Source organism: Vidua macroura, chromosome Z (genome assembly GCF_024509145.1).
Source record: "Vidua macroura isolate BioBank_ID:100142 chromosome Z, ASM2450914v1, whole genome shotgun sequence".
NCBI lineage: Eukaryota > Metazoa > Chordata > Aves > Passeriformes > Viduidae > Vidua > Vidua macroura.
In genome coordinates this window covers 77,167,728-77,192,177 of record NC_071611.1, presented here as the reverse complement: position 1 = coordinate 77,192,177, position 24,450 = coordinate 77,167,728, and the positions used below count along the sequence as shown (strand labels likewise).

At 40.4% G+C, this 24,450-nt stretch overlaps 1 protein-coding gene across 1 annotated transcript in view; it reads left to right on the top strand.

Moving 5' to 3' along the window:
• LOC128821621 (uncharacterized) overlaps nucleotides 1-960 on the top strand; it is a 291,087-nt gene extending 290,127 nt beyond the window's left edge. Inside the window, exon 20 of the mRNA XM_054002816.1 lies at nucleotides 741-960. Within this exon, the coding sequence (XP_053858791.1) occupies nucleotides 741-848 (108 nt within the window). The 3' untranslated portion in view covers nucleotides 849-960. The remainder of the gene's footprint in view (nucleotides 1-740) is intronic.
• The last annotated feature ends 23,490 nt before the right edge of the window (nucleotides 961-24,450 follow it).

Genomic DNA, 24,450 nt, shown 5'->3' with positions numbered 1-24,450 from the left:
CCCCATTTTGTTATTAAAAATATTTGCCTGCATTCAATTGTTAACTGGCCCTGATAAAAAAGATGTCCCCCATTTTCTTCAAAGCCACTCTGAAGTCTTGGAAAGTGGCAATAAAGTCTCCCTGGGGCCTGTTCTTCACAAAGCTGAATAACTCCACCTCTCTCCGCATTTCCTGAGAGGACAGGTGCACTGTTTTCTGGCTGTTTCTGTCACCCTGTTTTGTAATTTGGTGGGGTGTTCCATTTTATCGAATGGCAAAAGAACTGAAGTAGAGCAATGCAGGGTACAGTGCCATGGAACTGCAGCAGCCAGCGCCACTTGGCTGGCCCTGCTGGGAAGGAAGGTGCCATCCAGCACAGGAGGGGCAGGGCATGGAAAGGTAGACACTGCTCTGTCTCCCTGTGGAAATTAGCACGGTGCCTGTCTCTCAAAGACAGGGACCTATGTGGGTCATTGGAGTTTCCTGAAAGGAAGAAACCCCAGGGACAGAAAGCACCATTTCTAGAGCACTGGCAGGGCAAAAATCCCAGCTAGATGAAGACAACACAATACAGAGATGAATGGGATTCTGGGCCAGGTTTGCCTGTGATGGCAAGGTCCAGCAAAGGATGACAGGGGAGCAGATGTCCCCGTCACTCCTCTTTCTGGGTCTTTCTAAGTACCAAAGGAATCCTGAAGCACTGATCTTGGAAAGTCGTGGTTCACTGCTCTTTGTTTTTTTTTTTTTATCCTGTGGACAGCATCCATTTGTAACATCAGCCAAGCCAGCGTCCACCCTGGTACCACTCATCAACTCAGTGAAGAAGGAGAAGAAGAAGACAAGAAGAATCAAGATATTATCTCCATAACCAAGTTAGAGTAGGATTGTAGAGTAGGACTCTAGAGTAGGATTGTTGAGTAGTTTTGTAGTATAGGTTTATAGAGTAGGATTGGAATTAAATAAAGTTTCTGAAGCATCAACTCATTTGGAAGATTCCCCTCCTTCTGACCCCTTCAGAAAACTCAACATTTCCTTCTGAATTGCCAGGTGTTTTTTATTGGTGCTAAGACACGCTTATGGCTTCTTTGGTATGGTTTGTAAGTGGAGAAGGCTCTTCTTCATTCATCCTCTCCAGACCACACTGCCTTTGGAATACAGCCCACTGGTCCCTTTTGGCACATCTGGGGCACTTCTAGTTGAGGCAGAAATGGCAATGGCATTAGCAGGAAAAACCAAAGGGGAAGAGGGGAAGCCAAACCATCCTGTGCTGATGCAGGCCTTCAGCTGTGACTCGAGAGCATTTGGGCACCTGCCACTTGGATTTGTATCCCTAAGTGCAATGTCTTTGGCTGGAGGAGAGCCTTGCTCAGCTGAGAAAGCAGCAAGATCAGAGAGGGTGCTCTGAAAGGTCTCCTGCGGTGCAGAGCTGTCAGCGACTGTGAGGTGAGAGCGGGCCCGGCCTTGCCCGGGCTGGAGCCGCAGCAGAGCCCCGGCAGAGCCCGGAGCAGCCTGAGCCTCGGCAGAGGCAGGCTGCCAGGAGGCCCTTGTAGCTGCAGGAGGCAGCAGCCCGGCCCTGCGTGCCTCTTCCTGGTGTCATGAATGAGGTGCCATATGTCAAGTTCAATAAACTGCAAGATTTAAACTTTAGCAGCAATTTTAATTGAGGTATAAAAAAATATAAAATAATAATAACGTCAAATATAATGAAGTAGTTACTAAGAGAAATTTGGCAGTGGTTCTGATAAAGCATAAACAAAACCAACCGGGGGACGGGGGAGGACCTCTCACCCTGCCGCACGTACAAAAGGCAAAAGAATCCAAACACAACTTTTATACTGTATGCTAATACATATTCATCAATAGTTCCTGTAAATCTCCTCCCAGTTTTGATTCTTGAAGTCTACGTCACCATATTACACAGCGCATGTTCCCGTTGTTGCTGGGGGTCTTCTGGACTCTTCAGGGGTCTTCTTGGATGAAGGCCGATGGTCTTCCTGGCTGTCCTCTGAATAACCTGGCAGGTTGCGCATGCACAGGGAGCTTGGTGTTACATAAGTAAGCATTATGTTCCTGTTTTGGGTTCTCTATCTGGAATTATATCAGCTTCTTTGTCTTCAAGGCTGTTCTTGCCTAAGAAGAAGTTGCCTGGACTATTATTTGTCTCAATGTCGATTCCACTCTTGGAGGTTTTCCCAACTTTGTCCTTCCCAAGGCCGTTTGTGCTAAAATATCTCAATACTCTATCCTGGATCTTATGAACATCTGCGAACATCTGTTTTGTGATGCTAATGACATATCACTTTCCCCTATTACTTTTTAACAAATATTTTCTAAAATATCAATATAGTTACAATTATTAGCACAAATCATCTTCATTTATCACATCTCCATCTGGCTGTGTTTGAAGGTAGAGGGTCAAAGCAAACTCCCTTGGTTCCTCCCTGAGCCCTGCCCAAGAGGAGGATGAAACCAGATGTGCCCGCACTAGAAGTTATGGTAGCTTGTTTATTCAACAGTATAAAATCTGGGCCCTCTCACAGCAAAGTTGGCAGCCTGGCCTGAGGGTGGGCGAACCACATAGGAATTCCCCGTTACTGGGAGTGTTTCTCCAATCCTTTGGTGTGACAGGGCATCCCCAGCTGACGTGTGTGTCAGGACAATGGTCAAGTATTAGGGTAACTGGTGATGTGTCTTTCTTCATCCCTACAGGCAATCTTTTGTAGCAATAATCGGGTGCATTGCTTAGCTTATCCTTCTGTACTTCTTTGCTGCTTTGCCCTACAGGAAATGACACTTCTTCCTTAAGTTGGTGTGGGTGTCTTTGGTGCTGACCCTGCCAGCAAGCCATTCCCTTCAGAATTGGACTCGGTACATCCCTTCCAACACAGAACACTCTGTGATTCTGTGATCACTTCTACAAAGTTTGCTCAGAATGACTTTCAGCTAAAACACTTGAAACTATTTGCTGAAATCAGAGTTGGTAGATAGTTCTTGATGGTAAACAATGGAGGGAGAGAACAGCTTCATGTGTTTTTTTTGGGGTGTTGCTCCAATTTTGTGGGTTCCTCCCTCCATTTTGGGATATCGCACCTCCGTTTTGGGGGTCTCCACCCAACGATTTTGGCTTCCACTCCTTCCACTTTGGGGCCCCCCTTTAATTGTGTGCACCCTATCCCCATGTTCCACACATGCCCAGCGTCCCCAGTGTGCACTGAATGGCCAGCAAGGGACTGGGGAATGCTGGGACCCACAGTGATGTCAGCCATCCCTCCTGGTTACACACAGGACTCCTCGGCCCTTTTTGGGGTGCCCTGGAGTGCCAAGGCCACGGTGAGGAAATGTCTTTGCTGCCATGCTGTGCAGGATCTTGCTTGGCTCATTATGGCCTCATGTCCCCTGTGAAAAGAAGTGACAGCACCAGCACCAATCTGTGTTATCTCTAACTGGAAACAGCTATTCTGAAACAGTCTACAACAGCATTTCAGTTTACATAACACATTATGTTTCTTACTCCATCATGTCACATGATTAATTTGGGTGAACTAAGTTTTTTCCTAACCTATTTCTGTGTTTGAAAAAAAAAGACCTTGATATTAAGGACATATGAGTTTCCCTCATAGCATCAGGTATTACTCCTTTCCTATTAATGAAGTCTTTGAAGATATCCAGTTCATGCCACAAAACATCTTGATCTTCCTTGTTGCTGTCAGGGGTTAATGAATATATAAATCCAGCAAAGTTATCACACTTGTTGCACAGTGCCTTTAAAGTACATTAACTGATGGCAACAGTTCTAATTGTTAATATTTATTGTACCTTGATTACGTAAGTCATTACAAGGTAAAGAGTTCCTCTGGCATTTTATTAACTGAAACTGCTTGCAAGTTAAGCATGCATACACTCACTGGTCTCATATGGTCTCAGTCTCTGCAGATTTCCAAATTACATCGCTCACATTAGTTCTTGCTGGATGACCAGGGCACTGTAGTATGGAGCCAACACACTTCCATACTCTTCCAAGGCATTTAAAGCAGAAAATATTGCACCTATCCTTTCAGATGCTATCTGCTAAGCCTCATAGTTGGCCAGTTCTCACAATTTTTAAACTAATCTCCCACTTCTAGTCTAATCTTGATAACACTTTATCTTTTGTTCTCATCTTAGATGCATGCTGCACACACTAGCTTTCTTTCTGGATCAGAAATTCACCCATTCCTTATCTTCTCCCTGCTCATTGTGAACAATTTTTGGTTTGGTTGAATTGAATTTTTCCTGCTATCTTTTCCTTCTGGGCATCAGCTGTAGTTAACTTTTTTTTGCATTTGTACCAGTCCTAAGAAAACCTGGTGCAATGGTTTCTGACTTTCCCTGATAACAAAGCAAAGAATGTGAATTGCAGATGGCAAAACCCCCACATTTAAAAGACAAACTATGCTGTGCAGCAGAAAGTACAATTCCGCCTGAAGCATCCCTGGTGGGAGGGGTATGTGGTGCCTAGAAAGTTGTGAGGAGGGCAAGGAGTGAGAGTTCTGTACTGCTGTGAGTAGCAAAATAGATTTGATATTTCTCAAAAGAAATATTAAAAAAGTTTGTATGGTTTCTGTTTAAGACTGGGGGCTTTAACTGTCAAGCCGTTGGGTATTTCTCTTCTTATGTAAGTTAAATAAATCTTTCGTTTTTCAATATAATTTATATTGCACAATATAAATTTTCCATAATGCCCTGATTTCTAAATTCAAATAAGCATATACAAGACAGTCAATGCCAACGTTAATAACAATGCTGTAGCACTACTAGCTGCACTTAATCTCCAACATTGATATACCCAAAATCAGACATCTCTGAAAGATGAGCAGGAGACACCTGATTTCCAGAGATGCTGGACTTTTCGGAGTTTTCACCAAATCAACAGGACACCTAAGTTCTTGTGATCTCTGAAAGTCAAGTCTACCTCAAATCAGATGTTGAACAATAGAAAAAGAAAAGCACTGTAAACCTCTCCAAATTTACCTAGAAGTGGTTTTGCAGTAGAAAACAGCTGAAGTCACTGCATAAAAAGATGCCAAATGACCAAAATCAACTGACCAAAAAAATGGAAGAACTTCCTTCTAGATAACATTCAGCCCTAGCATTTTCAATTAATCTCTTTCAAAACCCACTAACAAAACAGTAAGTTAATTTGCAAGCAGAAGTTTTAATTTAATAATATTCCTTTGAGCAAGGTAGCCAGGGTGTGCAATGCAGGACTTTCTCAGCATCCAGAGCCCAACTGTCCAGAATACCATCTCTTTCAATTTCCTAAATACTACATCCAGCCCTTTTCACACACTTGCTAAAAAGTTCCCTGTTGCTCCAAGAGGTTCTCGGTTAATAGACATGTCAGGGTTATCCGAGTGACACTGTCACCCAGCACAGATGGGTTCTCTTGGGGATATTGGCAGAGTGAGGATAGCACTAAACCATAGGTACAATTCAAACTTTGTTTTCTTAACAGGATGTTATGATTGATACAGAAGAGAATTTATTATTAGAATGGCACAGGATTTCTACAAGCAGAGTCAACATAGTACAATCTGTAACTAGCACGGTAGGGAATTTATAATACAATTTAACTTATAATTTCTCATCACCTGAATCTCTGCAGCTCAGGTCAGATCCCAATCCATGGTTTTTGTATCAGTATTGACAATCAGTATTGACAATGACAATCTCGAGGGGCTGGGGAGCCAGAAGTTGCAGGGGCTGCCTGGGAAGTCAGAGCAGGGCCTGGCAGCCAGGACCACCCAGCCATGGCAGCCAGATCAGCCCAGGGTATCAGACACTTCCCTGGGACAACAAAGGGCAGGCTGGGACACGGGACCAGGGTGGAGCTGGCTTGGCCACCAGGCACTCACATAACGTGACTCTGCACACGTATACCAAGCTACTAAGATGCAGGTATGCTCAGATCTGAATCTGTGCCTAGCCTATATAAAGCATGCCCAGGTAATATAAGGGCTAAATAGAAGTAATTTCCTATGTAAACCTACTTTTTCTTTCTTTTTTTTTTTTTTTTTAATTTTTTTTTTTAGGGAATTGAAATTAAAAACATAATTTATTTTCTATAATGCAACTTACAAAGCACATATTTTTTGATGTTGCTGTAAGATAGATGGGAGAGTTAGGTATTCTAATTGCTGCCACTGCTTAGGTATTCAGACTGAAGATCTTTATGTACACTATGATCAAAAACAATGCCTGATGGTGTCAAAGGAGAGATTATACCGTGTTTCAGCTGGCTTCAGATAAAGACCATCTTTGTTTACTGACCTTCATTGTAAAAAGATTTTTAAGATTTTAAAGATTTTAAGTAACAGACATATAATGTGAGTTCAAATTAATGTTATAGAAAACATCACTGTGTACAGCAAACTGCATCTGCTGCCAACAGAGTAATGGTTTAGCTAGGAAATTGCTAGGTTAAATTCTCATCAAAATCTTGTGTCTGAAGTCAGTGTATTACCCTCTTCACATTAGTTTGTTTAGATCCACTTCTCATCACAGATCTATGATTTAAAGCTCCATCTAGAAATATAAGTCTTGTGCAGCCTTTGCTGTGGAATTCTTAGCAAGTAGAGCTGTTTGAAAACTCTTACAACAGTATATTCAAAATATTTTTTTTCAATCTAGGATTAAAAATACTTTAGAGAGAATATTAATTTTTAGATAGAATATTAATGCCTCTTTTGAGAAGCTTCCTAATAATTTTTCACCTTTATAAATGCTCAACCACCTTGTAAAACTGTTCTGAAAAGTGTACTTTTTTTGTGATGATGATGATTAGTAGAAATGAGAACAGATTTGCCCCTTTTTCCAAAAATATCCTAAACTGCTCTCCTACTCAGACAGGTTCCTATTCCTGGATCTTAGATAAGGATCCACATTTTGGATACAGAAAGTTAGAAGTTCATTTCCTCATTTCTTGTATATACATGTAAACAAAGATATTAAATAGTCCCACTATTTTTTTGCCAAAGTATGTTATTTGAAGCTGTATTTCTGTTAACAAAATACCACTTTGGTCAAAAAAAGTGGGGGCACATGTCAAGATAAATGGTCTTTTTGTAGACTGTGACTAGGAGGTAACCTCAAAACCTTTTGCTGCAAGCTACTGATGACTGCGATAGGTAAATCTGTTCTGTGCTCCAGAAAATTTCTGCAACATAGGTTTTGTTTTCATCAAAATATTTCAGTGAAACAGTATTCTAGTAGGAAATTACATTCTGGATAAATTAATCTCCCTAGGGAGCACATCAGTTCCCGTTTCAGCAAAGACACAAGCACATGAATGACGGGGATGAAATCCTTCTGCCTTCAGTCGACTCCTAAGCTCACAAGACATGGGATCCCTGCAGTTTTCATGCTGCCTTGATAACATGTTGTAGACACAGAAAGATCTGCTAGCACAGGATCATTCAACTCTCCCTCCTGTCCTCTGTCATTTGCTCACCCTGGAAACTAGAGTTTCTCAATTTAGGAGTGAGGAGTAGTGGAGAAAGCTGTGGGAAGACCTGGGGCATATCTGACCCTGTTGGGAATCACGCTCTTCCCAGCCTTCGTCCTGGAGTCGTTGCTGAACTCTCTGGATGCCTTGAGGGCACTGAAGGGTTGCGGCTCAGTTCAGTTCAGCAGTGATGTGGGAAACGGATTTGTAGAGACAAAGACCAAGTTCTGCACTGTGGCAAGTGAGCACCTGAGAGAGGTTGTTTTACAAGGACAGAACTGATCAAAAGGCTTTTTCCTTGATGTCTCAAAAATCAATAAGAACTGAAGTAAGGGAAGTGGAAAAGACAGAGAAGTAAGGAATGATGTGTCAGTAGATGATAGGAGAGGTTCCAGAAATGGGGCAGAGGCAATCACCCGCATCAGCAGCCAAAGGTCTGGGGAACTATCAATGGATCAGTGTATCCAGGAGTGTGCAGTAGAGCAAGAAATGCCCATTTTCACTGCAGTTAATTTATTAAACAAATATCTCTCAATAGAATTTGACATCAGTCTTACTTCCCTAAATGTGTATAAATACATAACTTACTTCATGGCAACATTAATGATCACAGCAGCCAACAGCTGTCTGCTTACAAATTTACTATAATGCTTAAACCCCTACATACTGGAATTCCTTTTTTTTTTTTTTTCAAATAATCAAGGAACTGAAAAGAGAACTAAATCTTGTGCTCTTTCATTAACTTGGTCTTGAAGAATTGGCTCACCAGTGATCCTTGCATCATATTTCAACAGCTAAGAAGTCTTACAGCACTTAAAATCTTTAAAAAATCCCAAACAAACAAAAAACAGAAAGACTAATTATTTTGCAGCCAAACCTGACAAAATCTAACACAGTACAGAATGGATAATACTGTTTCACTAACTTCCTTTGCAGTTCTTTTTCTGGTAGAACTGGCACCTTTTGTGGAACATAAGAGTGTTTACAAGAGAGAAAATGTTCTGCAAACTGAAAAGAAGTCAGCAGAAGTGCCTCTAGGGAGGGTAAAATAAGAATACCTAATTGTATTTAAACGTGCAGATGTATTTTTGCATAAAACTGTGCTGCTTCTTAATTCCTCTTATAAAAAATACATGGGTATTTGGACATACGTTAATACGAGGAAATCATTCTTATTCCAGGGGTTATTTGTTTTGAGTCAACATTAGCCAGAAGGTATTTCTGAGGCCAATCATGAAAACGGAATTTTTAAATCCTTACAGATTGTTATTTTTAATATGAAAAACCACAGCTAGTGATTTTTATTAAGAGAATACGTATAAAGAATAAAACCTCCATGTCTAAGAGCCTGGGTAAGCACAATTCTTTGCTTATTCATATGCTGAGTGCAGACTGCAACTCAGTATTTAGCAGGGCTGCAGCAGGCAGTGCGTGCCTGACCACACTCTCCTCTTTTTTCACCCTTCTAATAGCATTGGACAGTCAAAAAAGCAGTGAAGAAGAAAGGCATGTATTAAGGAATGTGTTATGCAGGATGCACTCAGGCTTGACGCCAGTCTCAGCCATGTAGATGAGACTTAACCCAACAGTTAGTTATCTCTGTGCCCTGCTGTATTTACAGGATTGCAAACTGAGAGCAGAATTGAACCTGAGGAATCATTTTTCAGAATCATGGGGCTTTTTGTCTATAGGAAGCCAAGATGATGCTGTTAAGAGGCAAAAACTGTTAAGAGATCTGGGTTCATAATTAAAGATTTCTGATGTGACTCTTTCAAATTAGTTATGAACTCTCATTTTTTACTCTTGATACCAAGGATGATAAGAGGAATGCTCATCTTATTCAGCTGAAGTGTTTAATTTTCCATAATAACTGTGATCTGCTTTGCGGTGGCAGTACTGAATGTCACAAAAACAGCTATGAGGACCTAGCATTATGTACTTTGATTGAAGATACACAGTCAGATAGCTGAACTGAAAACTGAAAAAAAATTTAAAAATAACCTTAGAACAGATCAATTGTTCCGCTCCAGTGTGATCTCTCAGTGCAGAATTATGCTGAAGTTAGTCTTGTAAAAGCTTTGGTAGAGGTGGCTTAAGAGCTGTTTTTCAGTCAGCTGCATCAGACAGTGAGTGTTTATCTTCTATTTATTTAATTGCTCACTTCAGTTCACAACTGAGGATGTTTGTTCAAACGGAGGAGTAGTTTGTTCTTCTTCCAAGTACTCTCCTTCTGACCGATGATGTTTCCAAAGCAGCAGCCTTCAATCCCGAGCCCTGCGTCAAGCCCAAGAGGATTGGGTTTAGTTTCTACCTCGTGTCCTCAGCGTGGAGTCAAAGGACAGCAGGAAAAGACGATCCAAAACCAAGGGCAAGTAACACTTTACAGAGTGAGGAGGCTGAGGGCCGAGATGACCCTCGCCACAGCTACGTTTAATACCATGAATTAAAGCACGTAATTTATGACCGGACAGGGCACCAGTGCCACGTTTTGGCCACAGCCATACACATACCTCGGTACTAGGCAGGCTTGGCCCTACCGTCGGGAAAAGAGCCAATTTCCTTCCCTTCGGCCCGACGGGGCTGTGGGTGACTCCACGCAGGCCCCGCCCGCCGCCAGCGCCGCCCCTCGGGCCGAGCAGCTGCGGCCCCCGATCCGTGTGGGGCCGTGTGGGGCCGTGTCGGGGCCATGTCGCGACACAGGCGGGTTCTGCGGCGGCAGCCCGGCGGGGCTGCGGGGGACTGGGCTGCCGGCGCCGCGGGGCGCGCCCGGGCCGAGGCCCTCAGGGAGGTCGGCGTGGACGAGGTGGTGGAAATGGCGGTGCAGCTCGCCATGGAGCGGTTCCGGAGCGGGGACGAGGCGGGTGCGCGGCACAGCCCGGCCCGGGGGCAGCCTGCGGCTGTTGGGAGGGCGCTGGCAGCGGGTCAGGGAGGGGATCCTGCCCCTCTGCCCGGCCCTAGTGAGGCACGGCTGGGGTGCTGTGTCCGGCTCTGGGCTCCCCAGCACAGAGACAGGGAGCCACTGCAGGGGTCCGGCAGAGACCACCGAGATGAGATGAGAGGTCTGGAGCATCTCTTATCAGGAGAGGTGTGGGAGTTGGTCCTGTTAAGCCTAGAGGAGACCGAGAGGGGATCTCACTAATGCATACGAAGATCTTCAAGATGAGTCCCAGGAAGGCGGTGCAGACTTTTTGGTGACAGGACAAGGAGCAGTGGCCATAACTTAAAACACAAGAAGTTCCACCTGAACATGAGGGAGAACTTCTTTCCTTTGAGAGTGGCAGAGCACTGAAACTGCTGCCCAGGGAAAGCGCTGAGTTTGCCCCTCTGGAGACATCCCAAACCCTAGATGTGTTCCTCTGTCAGCTGCTCCAGGTGACCCTGCAGGGGGTTGCACTGGCTGGTCTCCCTTCCAATCCTAGCAATTCTGTGGTTCTGTAACACTGAGTTGTCAAGATTAGTGCCTGTTGCATTGTTACTGTTTTCTCATTATTATTTATCATTCTAGAGATGGAATTTCCTTCTAGCTTCACTAGTACTGAAAGAGCATTTGTTCACCGTCTCTGTCAGTCTCTTGGACTGGTATCTAAAAGCAAAGGGTGAGTCAGGGTACAATTTTCAGTTTTTTGGTGCAGACCAATAGAATTTCAAGACTAATGATAACCTGACTGATGTTTTCAACATACTCAACTGTGTTGCAAGGAATAGTATTAGAGAAAAAAGTGTAAAAGAGAAATGAGCATCTGTGTTCGTTGCTGTATGCATGCTTGGAAAAGCTTGTGACATGCCTTTTGGGACAGCTTGCTTTTATACTTTGTGGATTTAATGGCTCCATTAAAAAAGCTTCTCACTGTGATTTCTGTTTTTTTTCCCAAAGATTTTGCATAGCATCTCCTACCTTGACAGATCAAAGTCAACCTAGAGTAGGTTCCTTTTTCCTAAAATATGTTTTCTTCTCCCGCCGACAGAAAAGGAGCCAATCGCTACCTGACTGTAAGGAAGAAGGATGTATCAGAGGCACACGCAGGCATGACTTGTGGCTTGGCTCTCCGTACGAAACACGCTGTTCGGAGTCTGATTCAGCGCTTTCCCGTCACAAATAAGGAAGGCACGGAACTCCTGCCAAGGACAGAGCGAGGAAATGCCTGTGCTGTTGAATCTGGTACGTTGGGCGTGTGTTCTGCTTTGGACTTGTCCATCGCCACCACTTGGAAAAACCACCTGCAGCCCAAAGACAAAAGAAACCTCTTTGTGTTCTGTCCCCTCTCGTGTCCTAACAGACACCTTCTTGCAAACGCATTAATTTTCCTTACTTTTAAGGTCTTTTGGAACTGCTGCTGTGAGGAACTTGGGAAGTCATATCATGCACATGGTGATGTCCACCTTGTGTTGTGTTACTTTAGAATCTTTGAGGCAGTTCCAGCCAAACCTTTTTGGAAGCACATTTTGAAATGTGGCTCCATAAAAGTTCTGTGAGGTGGGATTGAAGAGTCAGTGTTCCCCTGCTGCTGTAAGAACACCCATATGAGAAAATGAAGTTGTCTGTTCTGCTTGTAGAAATTAATGTCCTTGATAAATGAAGAATTTTAATTTTTATTTCTTCATCTCTACAAAATAGATTTGGTCCTTAAGAGACTACTGTCCAGACTTCTTGATTTCTTGAATATGGAAGAGTTCACTGAAAGACAAACTTCTGATAAAATGTTGGGTTTTTTTTTTAAAAAAACAAGGTTTTAATCTAGATTATTGCTTTAGGAGCTACAAGTGGAAGAGTTACAGTGTGTTTCTGTGTGCAGAGATGGGTGTAGTGAACAGAAAACACTTGTACCAATATGCCTTGTTTAATGGCATGGTTCTGATAGGTGGTGTCTGTTCTTGAAGTGCTTCCTTTGCTGTTCTTTCCAATTGTTTCAGTTGTTTAATAGGATTGTTTAATGAACAGAGGGAAACTATAATGCAAGGACTGAAATGCAATGTCTTAGGAATGTAAGGGATAAGTTAATGAGCAGTGTAATATTTGCCTTTCTCCGCATCTCAAGAATGTATTTTTAGTTCTCCCGATCTCTTAGTCTGTGTTTGTCTTGGTACAAGAGAGCTTGAAATTTAGTATATGAATCTGTGAATGACATTACATATGTATAATTGAGTTTACAGCAAGCTTTTCATTCTTCTGGAAAATAATTGTCAAGGAATTAGAGAGTAGCACTTGCAATGATGGATGTGAAGTAGCTGCCTCAGAAGATGTGGCCGTTTGTTGGCTACTTATGCACTGCTTTGTAACACATCACACTGCTGTGTGGGGGCCAGGACTCTTGATACAGCATGCTTGCATTAGTATGATTTCAGGCAAAGGCGTGGAATAGCTTCAAGGTTTACCCCTGGAAGTGTGTATTTCTAGGGAGAACTGCAGGTGTGAAATGTGGGCGCAGATACAAGGGCCACCAAAATCCACCGGGCTGTGTTCTCTGGTTTAGTTTCTGTTTCTCCTTTTGCTCTTTGTGGGCTTCTTTGACTTGGAGCAATGCTCTGGAAGAGTCTGGTTTTGTTCAAAATACCTATGAAAGTAATAACTGTTTTGAAAGAGATTTATTTCAAGCACTGCAGGAGGACATGTTGCTATAAATATGACTTCTAAATGTGTGATGGGTTTGTCACTTTACCCACAGGGATGCATCAAAAGTCAGCAATGTTAATTTTTCAGTACAGTTTTTGAGCAGTGTTTTTCTGTGACCTTCCTCTGTATCTGCATAAATAAACTTTTACCTTGTCTTCACAGAAAACAAAGAAGTAAACAAGATAACTTTTCGACTTAATGATGGTATCCCCCAGGTCCCAGTGAAAAGAGGGGAATCAGAGTTTGATTCCTTCAGGCAGTCACTACCAGTTCTTGAAAAACAGGAAGAAATTGTCCAAATAATAAAGGACAATAAAATTGTTTTGATCATAGGAGAGACTGGATCAGGAAAAACTACGCAAGTATGTTTCTTCAATTAAATAAAAACTGTAACAGAATTTATGACAATTGTGTAATATTTATGATATGGGATATTTTGATGCTATTGTAAGGCTTTTCTTTTCCTGTATGATTGAAAATCTTGTTCCAATTCACTTTCTTGCTTTTGAAACACTAAGCCAGTAGATAGGTACTAAAAGCAAAAATGATTCCTCACAATTTTCTGGTAGATACAATTATTTCATTAAAACAATACAAAATATTGAAGGGAAAGTAGCTGTGATGTTTGTATAGGCCTTTTTCTTCTAAGGTAGTTCTGTTCTTACCCAGAGTATTTTTTGTGTTAAAATGAGAGATTATCTACCGGAGTTTTATTTTAGATTTCTCTGAAGCAGGAGGGAGACACTGCAAGTTTTTTCTTTAAAAAAAGCCTAAAGAGTTTATACGTAGAAATTTATTTTCCACTGCTTCGGGTATGCTTGCCATGATAATCCTAATGAAAAGTCTTTTGCAATGTGTAATACTGAGATGCAGTTAAATTGTTTCCCTGTGCTAACTAAGCTGTGACTTTCTCAAAAAGTAAATTTGAACCACTTCTTTACAGATTCCTCAATTTATCCTTGATGACTGCTACAAGAATGGAACTGCCTGTCGTGTGTTCTGTACTCAGCCCAGACGTTTAGCAGCTGTTGCTGTGGCTGAAAGAGTGGCAGCAGAAAGAAGAGAGAAGATTGGCCAGACAATTGGTTACCAGATCCGGTTAGAAAGCAGGTACTAATGGTATTTCTGAGTGCCAGTTGATCTTGTGTTGGTCTTGTGCATCTTGTGCACAGGTAAACTGCAGTGTGTTTGGGTTGCAGCCTCCCAGGTGGGATATGTTACTGCAGGTAAGGAATACGTAAGAGGGAAAAGGATGGCTTTCTTGCTGTGTTTTGCAGTTTCATGTAGTAGGTTGTCTTGTAGAACTGAATCTCAGGTATTTTCTGTTGACTTCTTCTGCGGAGTGTATGCATGGAAATCCTTGTCTGATTTTCAGATCAAGTCTACACTTTCTTTTTTATTTTTATTTTTTTCCCCCCTCTCTACTTGTAACAAGTGTGGATCCAAAAGTTCCGCAAGCTTTGAAGGTAGGTGTGAAGACCAGCATGCTGTAAGAAATGTTATGTAGTGTGAGTTGATAGGAGTAATAAAAGGGAAAACAACAAAATTGGAAAGCGACTGATGGAGATGAGCATTATTTATTAGTCTAGTTTGGGCTAAATTTACTCTTCTTCAGCTTCCGTGTTTAAAACATGAAGTGAAGTAAAAGTAGAGATTTCAGTATCACTTGATGAATTTGTCTGTAAAGCAGAGCATGAATGGATTGTGTGGGGTTTTTACATCTTTGCACCGTGTAGCCAAATGACATTTCAGGGAAGGGCCAGCAGTTGGGATATGAGTGACCAGAAGATGGCAAAAGGTTGTGTTGCTTGAGTGAACAAAGATAACACACAGCTGATGAAAATGAATGCGCTTGAACAACAAAGCCGCAGTAAGAATTCAAATGTGTGTACGAAAGCTCACAAGGATATAAAGAGATTAGAAGAGCTGGTGAAGATGTATCACAAATCAGCTGGGTGATTAATATATGGAAGTACTATGCTGGCAGAAGAAGAGCAAAGTCAGGTGAAAATGGAAGAATTGCTGGAAGCAGTGCAGGAAATCCAGCTTGAGAAGAATCAATACAATTGCTGCAGAGAAACACTAAAAGGGAGAAATAACAATATTTTGAGCTGTGGACAAAAAAAAAAATCTCTAATGGAGATGTTTAGAGGTGTTTATAGTAAGACAGAAGTATAATTTCTAAGGTTTTCTGAACTGTCTTCCAGAGAAGAGCTGTAGAGTACAGTACAAAGGAACTTTTCAGCTCCTTGAGGATGGCAGTACCAGAGGGCGTAGTGACAATTGCTGTTTTTATTGGGACAGCTTCTCTCAGTATAGAATTGTAACATTTCAGTAGTTTGAGCTTCTGAAGGAGCAGAGGATGAAGCAGATGACTTTGTGATTTAGTCAGCTGTACTGTATTGTGTCCTCAAGGCAAGGCTTTGGGAGCTGTGGGGAGGCTTCTGTGAGGAGGTGCCAGAAGCCTCTCCCGTGTGTGACAGAGCCGGTGCCAGCCAAGACAGACCTGCCTGTGGCCGAGGCTGAGCCCATCTGTGATGGTGGCAGTGCCTCTGGGACAGTGGGGAACAGCGGAGGAAAACCTGCACAACAGAGGCAGCAGTTCAAGAAGAGCAGTGAGAGCAAGCAGAATTTCTTCATGCTTCTCTTTTACTTCCTTATTTATTAAAATCTGAATCTTACTTTTTCAAGTAATTTGTTGTCCAAAGTTTTGGGGCGCAAGCACTACAAATTGTTAGGAAATGTGCGGGAAAAGGCACCGGTTAAAAACAAGTGGTGTGCAGGAGTCTTTTGGGGAGAGAACTGTAATTCCTCTTGTGGTCAGCAGCTGCTTTAATTTTTGATCCCTGGAAAGCTAGCTGCCTTTAAATGGTGCAAAGCCCCTGAGCTGTCTGTGTGATGTGTTCCATAGGGTTTCTCCAAAGACACTGGTAACATTCTGCACTAATGACATGCTCCTTGGCACGCTGATGGCAGGAGACAGCACCCTCTCCACCGTGACCCATGTTATTGTGGTGAGCATCCTGTGGTCTTTCATGTGAGGTGGGGCAATATGTATAGCCTTGGAAAATGAGGTCCTCATTTGTTTTATTTAGATTTGCTGAGCACTTTAGGTGTTTTTGTTTGGTAGAAGATGAATCAGCTTTAGAGACTTTCTGAGTCCTTAGAGTAGCATGATTGTTTTGTGGAGTTTGGTGTTTTTCTGCGTGTTTGTGTTTTTTCCTGTAAAAATAGTTTATTTTCATGGCAATGATTAATTGTGGAATCAGGAGGAGTGGAGAAAGACAGAAGTGTAAATTTTTCTGAACTTCCCCTGTCAGCAGCAAATCCTTAGGGAGGCTTACATGGATGTGGTTCAATGTGATTGTCTCAGAATTCCTGTTATCATTTGTTTTAGCAATAGCAGGTTTTCAGTCCATTTGTTTGCCCAGAGTTTTCTAGATAATGTGGAGTCTAATGGCTAACAAATTATTCAGATATGTTCATTTATGAGTATGCTAATATTCCTATTGTGGAATTTAATAAGGAAGGGGAACTAGAATGCTTATGGCAAGATTGAAGTCCTGAAGATTAAAAGATAAGTTTAGGTGCCTGCCTGTTTATCAAAGTTAAAAAGGCATGAGAATGATCTATGCATTCTTGATGTCAGCCTACAAACCTTGTATTTTGAGTCCTTGTTTCCTTCATTCATAATAGAAATCAAAACAGAAGAATGACAAAGATGATGAATCAGTTAGGTGCCTTAATTTATAGGCTTTGTGTGGCTTTGACTTGTCTAAGCAATCTGTCTGTTTTTTCTGATTATGTGGTGTCATCCATTTCTTTAAATGCTCATCAGTGGTGAAGTGAGAATTTATGAAAATAAGATTTGTAGGATTTGTGGTTTGTGGCGTTTTCTTGAAATTTGGCTTTAAATACAAAATCAGAGAGGTCTCAGATATTCACTTTAGCCTCTAAAGTTAAGGTGCGTACAGCTTCAGCATGGCAACGCACTCAGCGCTGATAAAAACTTTTTGAAGTGTTTTTTTTTTTGCTTATGGATAGTTTTTAAATAAAACCCTATTACTTAAACTAGACTTACACATTTTAAGGCCTCTGTAATGTGCCACCAGATCATGTATTTTATTTTTTTAGAAAAGTTTGTTTTTGTCAGAAGTTGTGATCCTGAATCTATGATGGCTTTTTATCTCTTTTTTTTTCCTTTTGTTGCAGGATGAAGTACATGAGAGGGATAGGTTCAGCGACTTCTTGCTAATAAAGCTGAGAGATGTGCTGCAAAACCAGCATCATTTAAAACTAATTCTTTCTGGTGCTGCTGTAGATACAAATCTCTTTATTAGGTATTTTGGAAGCTGCCCAGTAATACATAGTAAGTCTTGATCTTAACTCTTAAATCTGAGTATACCTGCCCTGAGACTCAGAGATCTTAGTAAACTGTAGCAAACTATTCTGAGTAAAGGCAGGTGCTGAATACACTGAGAGTTCCAGGAATCCTTGTTCTTTGTGTATTCAGGTTTCTTGTTTCTTGACTATTTGCACCTTGTTCAGAGTGAAGTGTTTTAGTCACTGGGAGTTCTGTACATGCAGGTACATCCTGCCCCCCTCCACTGTTAATTGAAGAAGTAGGAAGAGGTTATTGAAGTGCTGTCTTCATGCTGATACAGGACTTAGGAGCTACATGAGTGTGATACATATGAATACATTCCAGTAGAATCTCACTCTTCAGGCTTGGTGAAGGTTGTTACTGGTTACTGGATGAAACACAGCTAACTGTAGCTGTTCAGTTCAGAAATACAGGCTCAGGCAGATTGGGTTTCACATGAAAAAAGAATGACATGATTCTTTGATTTAAAGAAAATTAGTAGCCCTTCATCTAGGTGAATATTCAGAAAAGGCATCCAGTTTCTCTTGGTTTGTGTTCAGACTCAGTTACCTGCAGTTAGATTACATTCAAATGCAAAGAAAAGTTACCATTATTGCTGTTTTAACTTCATGTGACTGATCTTTAGTAGAGGCAAAATATAAATGTGTGGGAGATGGGGGGGTTTTGTGGGTTTGCGTTTTTTTCCCCACGCTCCTGGCTTGAAGGTTGTTCTGCATGGGTGACCTTCTCTGGCACCTTGCAATCCTCTTACTTTTTCAACAATAATGTCCAAGTTTAATGTAAGCTTTTAAGTATACATTTGTATACTTAATGTAAGCTGTTAAGCTTACATTACTTTACTTAATGTAAAGTAGCTTTTAAGATAATGCTTTATTTGACAATCAGGTAGATGCTCTGCATGTCAGCCTTTTTAAAAAAAATCTCAACAGTTTTAGGAAGTGGGATTGCTTACTGGTTTATTTTAACAAATGTTTGTGAGAGGAAACCTCTTTTTCCTAATTTTTTTTTTTTACAGGTGGAAGTGTTTAGTTCCCAGTTTTGAATTTCTGCCTAGTAAAATAAGACTTGCAACTTGTTGGAGACAGGAATCTGGAAATTACACATGCTTTCATGTTTTCTGAATTTTTTTTGCAAGCGAGAGCCTCAGTTGTGATTGTTGTGTGGCTTTCCAGTTTACTCTTTTTGCAGCTTCCTGTTCTTTCAGATCAGTCAATTTGTGTTGGAAATTCTGGTGGCAATCTCTCCAGTTTACCACAGTGCTTGTGCTGGTTATGTAACAGGCCAATAACAATTGAAAAGATGGTTTCCCCCCCTTTTTTTTTTTTTTTCTTTTTTTGAGAATTTAAGAACTAAAAGAAGCATCTTTGTCTGTTCATGTAATGTAAAAGGTTTGATTCTCCTTCAGCATTATGGCTGACAAAATCCTGACCACAGAAACCAACATTTTGTAGCTGTGGATTGCTGTAGTACACAGAGCTTGTGCTCAGTGTTGGAAGGCTTCCTCTGTGACAGCTTCTAAAAGTATGTGAATTGTGGATTGTTCCTTCTGAAGGAAAATCCAGAGTGATCCTGAGTCAGCTTAAGGGACAAGAAATCAAAATGCAGAGATTTGAATTCTTCATGCAAAAAAGCATCCTTTAATGTCCACAGATAAGGTCTAGAAAACAGTCATGTTGAAAAAGAAATCAGGATAAATTTTGAGAAGGTAAAGGCCACTGGGATGTCTCATGTGTCAAGAAGTATTCAGTAAAGAAAGCTCAGCTTTGCTGAATAAGTTGAGGACATGGAGATAAGAATCTCTTCTCACATACTTCTGATGAAAAGAAAGTATTTCAGTGCAAAGATGTACTGTCTCCGTGTGGAACCTTGCAAAAAGCTGTATTAATTGCTTATTAATTCATGAAATTTTAAATCCAGGTGGCAGGCTTACATGGCGAGTTCTTGTTTGTAACCCTAAACAAAAACGGCTGTTCTCTTTTTCTCATTAAAAACAAATTAATAACTGTCAGTCTTATGAACATCTCTTGCTGTAACACTTGATAAAATTGAAGAGGTTGAGGAGAAACAAGGTGGCATTTTACTTTGGAAATGTTTTGTTTTGTATAATTCTGAGAAAAATAAACTCCAGTGAAGATAGTTTTTGAAAAAATGAATGCTGTAAGTGAAGCTAGTGAATATATAATCTTTTATGGATTTTTTTCTATTTTAGTCCAAGGGAGGCCTTTTGAAGTTAAAGAGTTGTTTCTGGAGGACATTTTACGAAGCACTGGGTATACAAACAAAGAGATGGTGAAGTACAAAGAAGAGAAGCAGCAAGGTCGGTGGACTTGTTAATTGTAAGGGTTGGCAATGAGAATCATTGGTTGATTGAACAAACAATTAACAGGATTCTTTTCTGTTAAAATTCCAAAGTCAGGAGATTAAATGAGATGTGATTAGATGACAGCAAGTATTTTTAAGCTCTCAGTATTTACATCACTGAAATAGTTTATGCAATTAATGAAAAAAATCACTTTGATTTGGTGTTTGCATTCTTTTTTCTTTCAGTTGATAAATGTCATCTGTTTTCTAATTATTACGCTGTAGAGTTATAGAGAACTGGGGGCTGTGCCCACATGAATACTAAAGAAGCATAGGATGCTCTGTACCTTTGGGTGCAAATTAAAGTGCAGCTATTAAAGCAGGCAGGATTTTGTACAGTCTTGCACTAAATGGACAAGTTGTTGCCTTCAGTAACATTTTTCACTGCTTTCTTCAGGCATGGATGTATTTTTTGTGTTAACACTCTTGAGCTAAACATCATTGGTTTTCAGTTGATTAAGTAGATACTGCTTCAGAAGTTTTCCTGGCACCTGAAAGTAATGATCCCAGTGATTATTTAAAGAAATTAAAAAAAAAAAAAAAAAGCAAACCCCAAAGCTATAACATACAGTCCTAACTGGATATTTATCACAGTGCTCATCTCTGATCACTGGGGGCAGAAAAGTTCACTTAAGAGACTGGTGTTTTCTAATGTTTCTTCCACTTGTGTAGAAAAATAAGTTGTTACATGCAGGGACTGTCTCGCTTGTCTTCAGGATTCCATTTCTGGAAAAAGATCTGGGCTGAGATTGTGTGGAAGGTGATTACTTAAGGAAGACCCTTTGAATGCAGTAGTTTGAAATAATGGAGGCTTGGGGGGGTTCAACACCAAAGTGGTGGGTTTTACCTCGTTCTTATAGCCCTTGTTTGCAGTGTGCACTTTGGGTACCCTTAAACATGTCATTTATGTTGGACTGGTAGTAGCATTCTAGATTAAATAAGAGAGGTTGAATAGGTAAAACTTGGACCTGCTGGAACTGTCTTTTTTAGTAGAAAACAATGGATAATAAAGATGACTCAAACTTTCTTGGGGAATATTTTGCATTCTAGAAGAGAAACAGAAGTACACTCTTGCTGAGTGGTGTTCAGCTCAAGGCAACAGTAACAAAAGGACATCTCGGAGACAAAAATCGGTTCCAAGGGCAAATGAGGAGTACAAATGGTTGGATGATGGTGGTGACACAGTATTTAATCAACTGGTAAGTTTTTTCTTTAGTTGGAAGAGACATTTGTGTTGTATTACTAGCCATTTAAAATCTGTTTTCTACAGGTAGTTCTGTAGAGTCTTTGGGGATATTAACCTATTTTAAAGATTACTTGATTGGGGTGAACTGCTGTAGCTGAAGCGTGCTCTTCAGTTAGGGTGGTTGTACACAGCTTTTCCTCAGATCAAATGGCTCGACTGCCATTGTGTTAGTACTTGCATCTGACAAAATCAATGCATTGATACCTGAGTGCTGGATTTCTGGTTGCTGCTGGGAAAAATTACCATTCAAATTCTTTGTGGGTAATGTATGAGAATGAAGACAACTCTTGGAAGAGACGAATCTTTCAGTATTGTTTTTTATCTTCAGACTGAAAAAGATGTGAATTGCCTTGAACCGTGGATAGTAAAAGAAATGGATTCCTGTCTTTCTGACATCTGGTTGCATAAAGATACTGATTTGTTTGCTCAGGTGTTAAATCTTATTTTAACTGAAAATGTCAGTGGTAAGTTTCATGTGCTATTACATAAGAAAAAAGCAACCTCAACTTTACTTTGATTTTTATGGCTACTTTTCTCTCCAGTTTCAAATGTTGTTACCTTTACATTCTGATGCCTACTGAAAAAATGGATAGGGCTAGCAGAATTAATGAGTTGTTTAGTTAGTTGATGATGTTGTTTTCAAGTATTGACAGAAGTGTGTTTCTAAAAGAGTGTGGAATTGACATGAAGTGACTGCAGAGATAAAGTGAGGAAACAAATTCTCTTTGGGCTGGAATTTGAAAGCAATATTTGTACTATATTTAGATGAAGAAATAAGATTTCTATGGGGTTTGCTGGATTTTTTTGTTTTACTTCTCAGTTGATTATAGGCACAGTGAAACTGGTGCGACTGCTCTGATGATTTCTTCAGGGAGAGGCTTTTTGAGTCAAGTAGAACAGTTGATCAGCATGGGAGCAAGTATCCACTGCAAATCATCTAATGGCTGGTAAAAACAGAGAAACCAAAAGATAGATTTATTTGTCAATACAGGAGAAAGAAAAAATTCTTTAACATCTAAATTAATTTGCTAACTTATCACACTGCTGTAAGAACTGTAGATTTTGACAGCCTAAACAGTTTCTAACTCCTGTTAATCACATTGTTTTCTGTAAATTCTAAATTGAATTCTTAATTACATGGTCTTGATTATGAGCTATAAACTTTGTTTCAGTAGGTCTTATTTAAGACACTGCTTAGCAGAACAACTGTAATCTACTGAATTGGACCAAAATGTTTGGCAGTTTGTATTTTCATGGAGTTACCTATATCAGAAGATCTTTCTGTTACGTTTCTAAATATGTTGTAGCATGTAAAAATATTTGTGAATCTGTAGAAACTCAAGTTCTGTGGTCATGGAGTATGTCTTCATCTAAGCAGGGAAGTACAGTTTGTAACTGTAGTATGGAATGATAAGAATTAGGATTCCAGGGGTCTGATATCTGGTACTAACATTTGAAAAACTTGGGAAGAAATGCAGTTTAAAGGTGTAAAACAGTGAAGTGCATTGTGAGGAGGACAGCTTCTGAAAGACCTGAAATAGCCAAATGTTAAGCCTGGGGTGTGACTTTTGGAGATGACTTCAAGGGTACTGCAAACAGGCAGGTCTGATCTCTGCACTTTGTTGTGGGCTTTTTAAAGGAATGGCACCTCCTTCCTCCTCATTTCCTTGTGCATGTTTGCCGGTGCTCCTGTGTACAAGGACATTCTTTTGTGGTAAAGAACTGTAGTTACCTAAAAGTCAGATAGCTGTTAACACCTATTTCAAATGGGAAGTCGAAGATCCAGCAATAACTGAGAGATAACTGAGAGAAATGGGTACAAAAGTCTGGTGTCAATTGCCTCACCTGATGTGCTCTTCATCTTCATCTTTTGAAGTGAAAAATCTAATGAAACAACTTGTGCAACTCTTTCAGGATGGCTGTGGACTGGGCTAGGCACTTTGGACAGACAGAGGTTGTTGATCTGTTGGAATCCTACAGGTAAGCTGTAGCTATTTTGCAGAAGGAGTTGTATATGATAGTGATGGGGAATTTGAGGTTTGTGTTCTTTGAATCAGAACAGGTTTTAGCTTTTCATGCTGTAAAATCTGGACTGAATAGCAATACCTATTTTTTTAAGAATAAGAATTTCAAAACCAAACAACTTTGTACTCAGTATTGTATTGTTTATGTTTGCACAACTTGCTAATTGTATGCTATGTGCCATTTTCTTTTCTCATGCTTACTTTGCAAACAAATCTGTCATGTGTTTTTATCTGTATATTTTTTATATGCAATAGGCATGTTAAAGAAAATTGACAGAAGTAATGTGAACACTAGGCCATTCAAGAATGCTTTTCTGATTAACTTACATTTATCATAGTTGAGGTAGTGTTTTGTAAAGATTATATTTATTATAATTTCTCTTAGTGCAGTTTCTGCTAGTGGGAAATTTTTGGAGAATACGTATCTCTTAAATATTTTTCTTTGAACAGATAACGAGAAGTATCTTTACACTTTCATTTGCTTATGGTTCTGTTTCAATGAAGTTGAAGAAACCTAAAGTTAGCACTAATAAATGAAGGGGCATCCTTTGTTGGGTTAACATTGAAATCAGTGAACAGCAATAGTATGGTGATTCCCTTCTGCTACACTTCAGCATTAGAATTCAAGACCAATAGTCGTGTTGGTCCTGATCTAAGTTTGAGCTGATGGCTCAATGCAAACCCGAAGGGGCAGCCTTGACTCTGGTGTATTTTTCTGTTACAGCGCTTCATTTGCATTTGGAAATCTGGATGAAAGTTCCCTGGTCCAAAATAGTGGTAGTGACCTTAGTGCAGAGGACAGAGAACTACTGGCAGCTTATCATCACAGTTTTGATGATGAAAAAGTGGATCTGGATCTGATAATGCACTTACTTCACAGCATCTGTCATAGTTGTGATGCAGGTAGGTAAATACCCAACCAGCTGTTGTGGCTTTGGCTTCTGATGAATCGTGCTCTTCTTTCAGCAATCCCCAAACGTTAAAACCTTCTGAGTGCTAGTCGACATGTATTTGAATTTTCTGTTTAACTTTGCAAACCCACTTCCTTTTTTAGGAGCAATTTTAATATTTCTTCCTGGGTATGATGAGATAGTGAGCCTCAGGGACTGCATTCTTTTGGATGACAAGAGATTTGCTGCTAATGCTCACAGGTAAAACCTTTAGTTGCTGTGGCTTTTCATTGCTTCTTTTAAGGATCCTTAAAATGTTCCTTTTGTCTTGCATTAGATACCAAGTTTTCATGCTTCATTCAAGTGTGCAGACTTTGGATCAGAAGAAAGTGCTTGAAACTCCACCTTTTGGCATCCGCAAAATTGCAAGTATTAGAGGACTTTGTCTGATGCTACAATGATCTGTTTTGC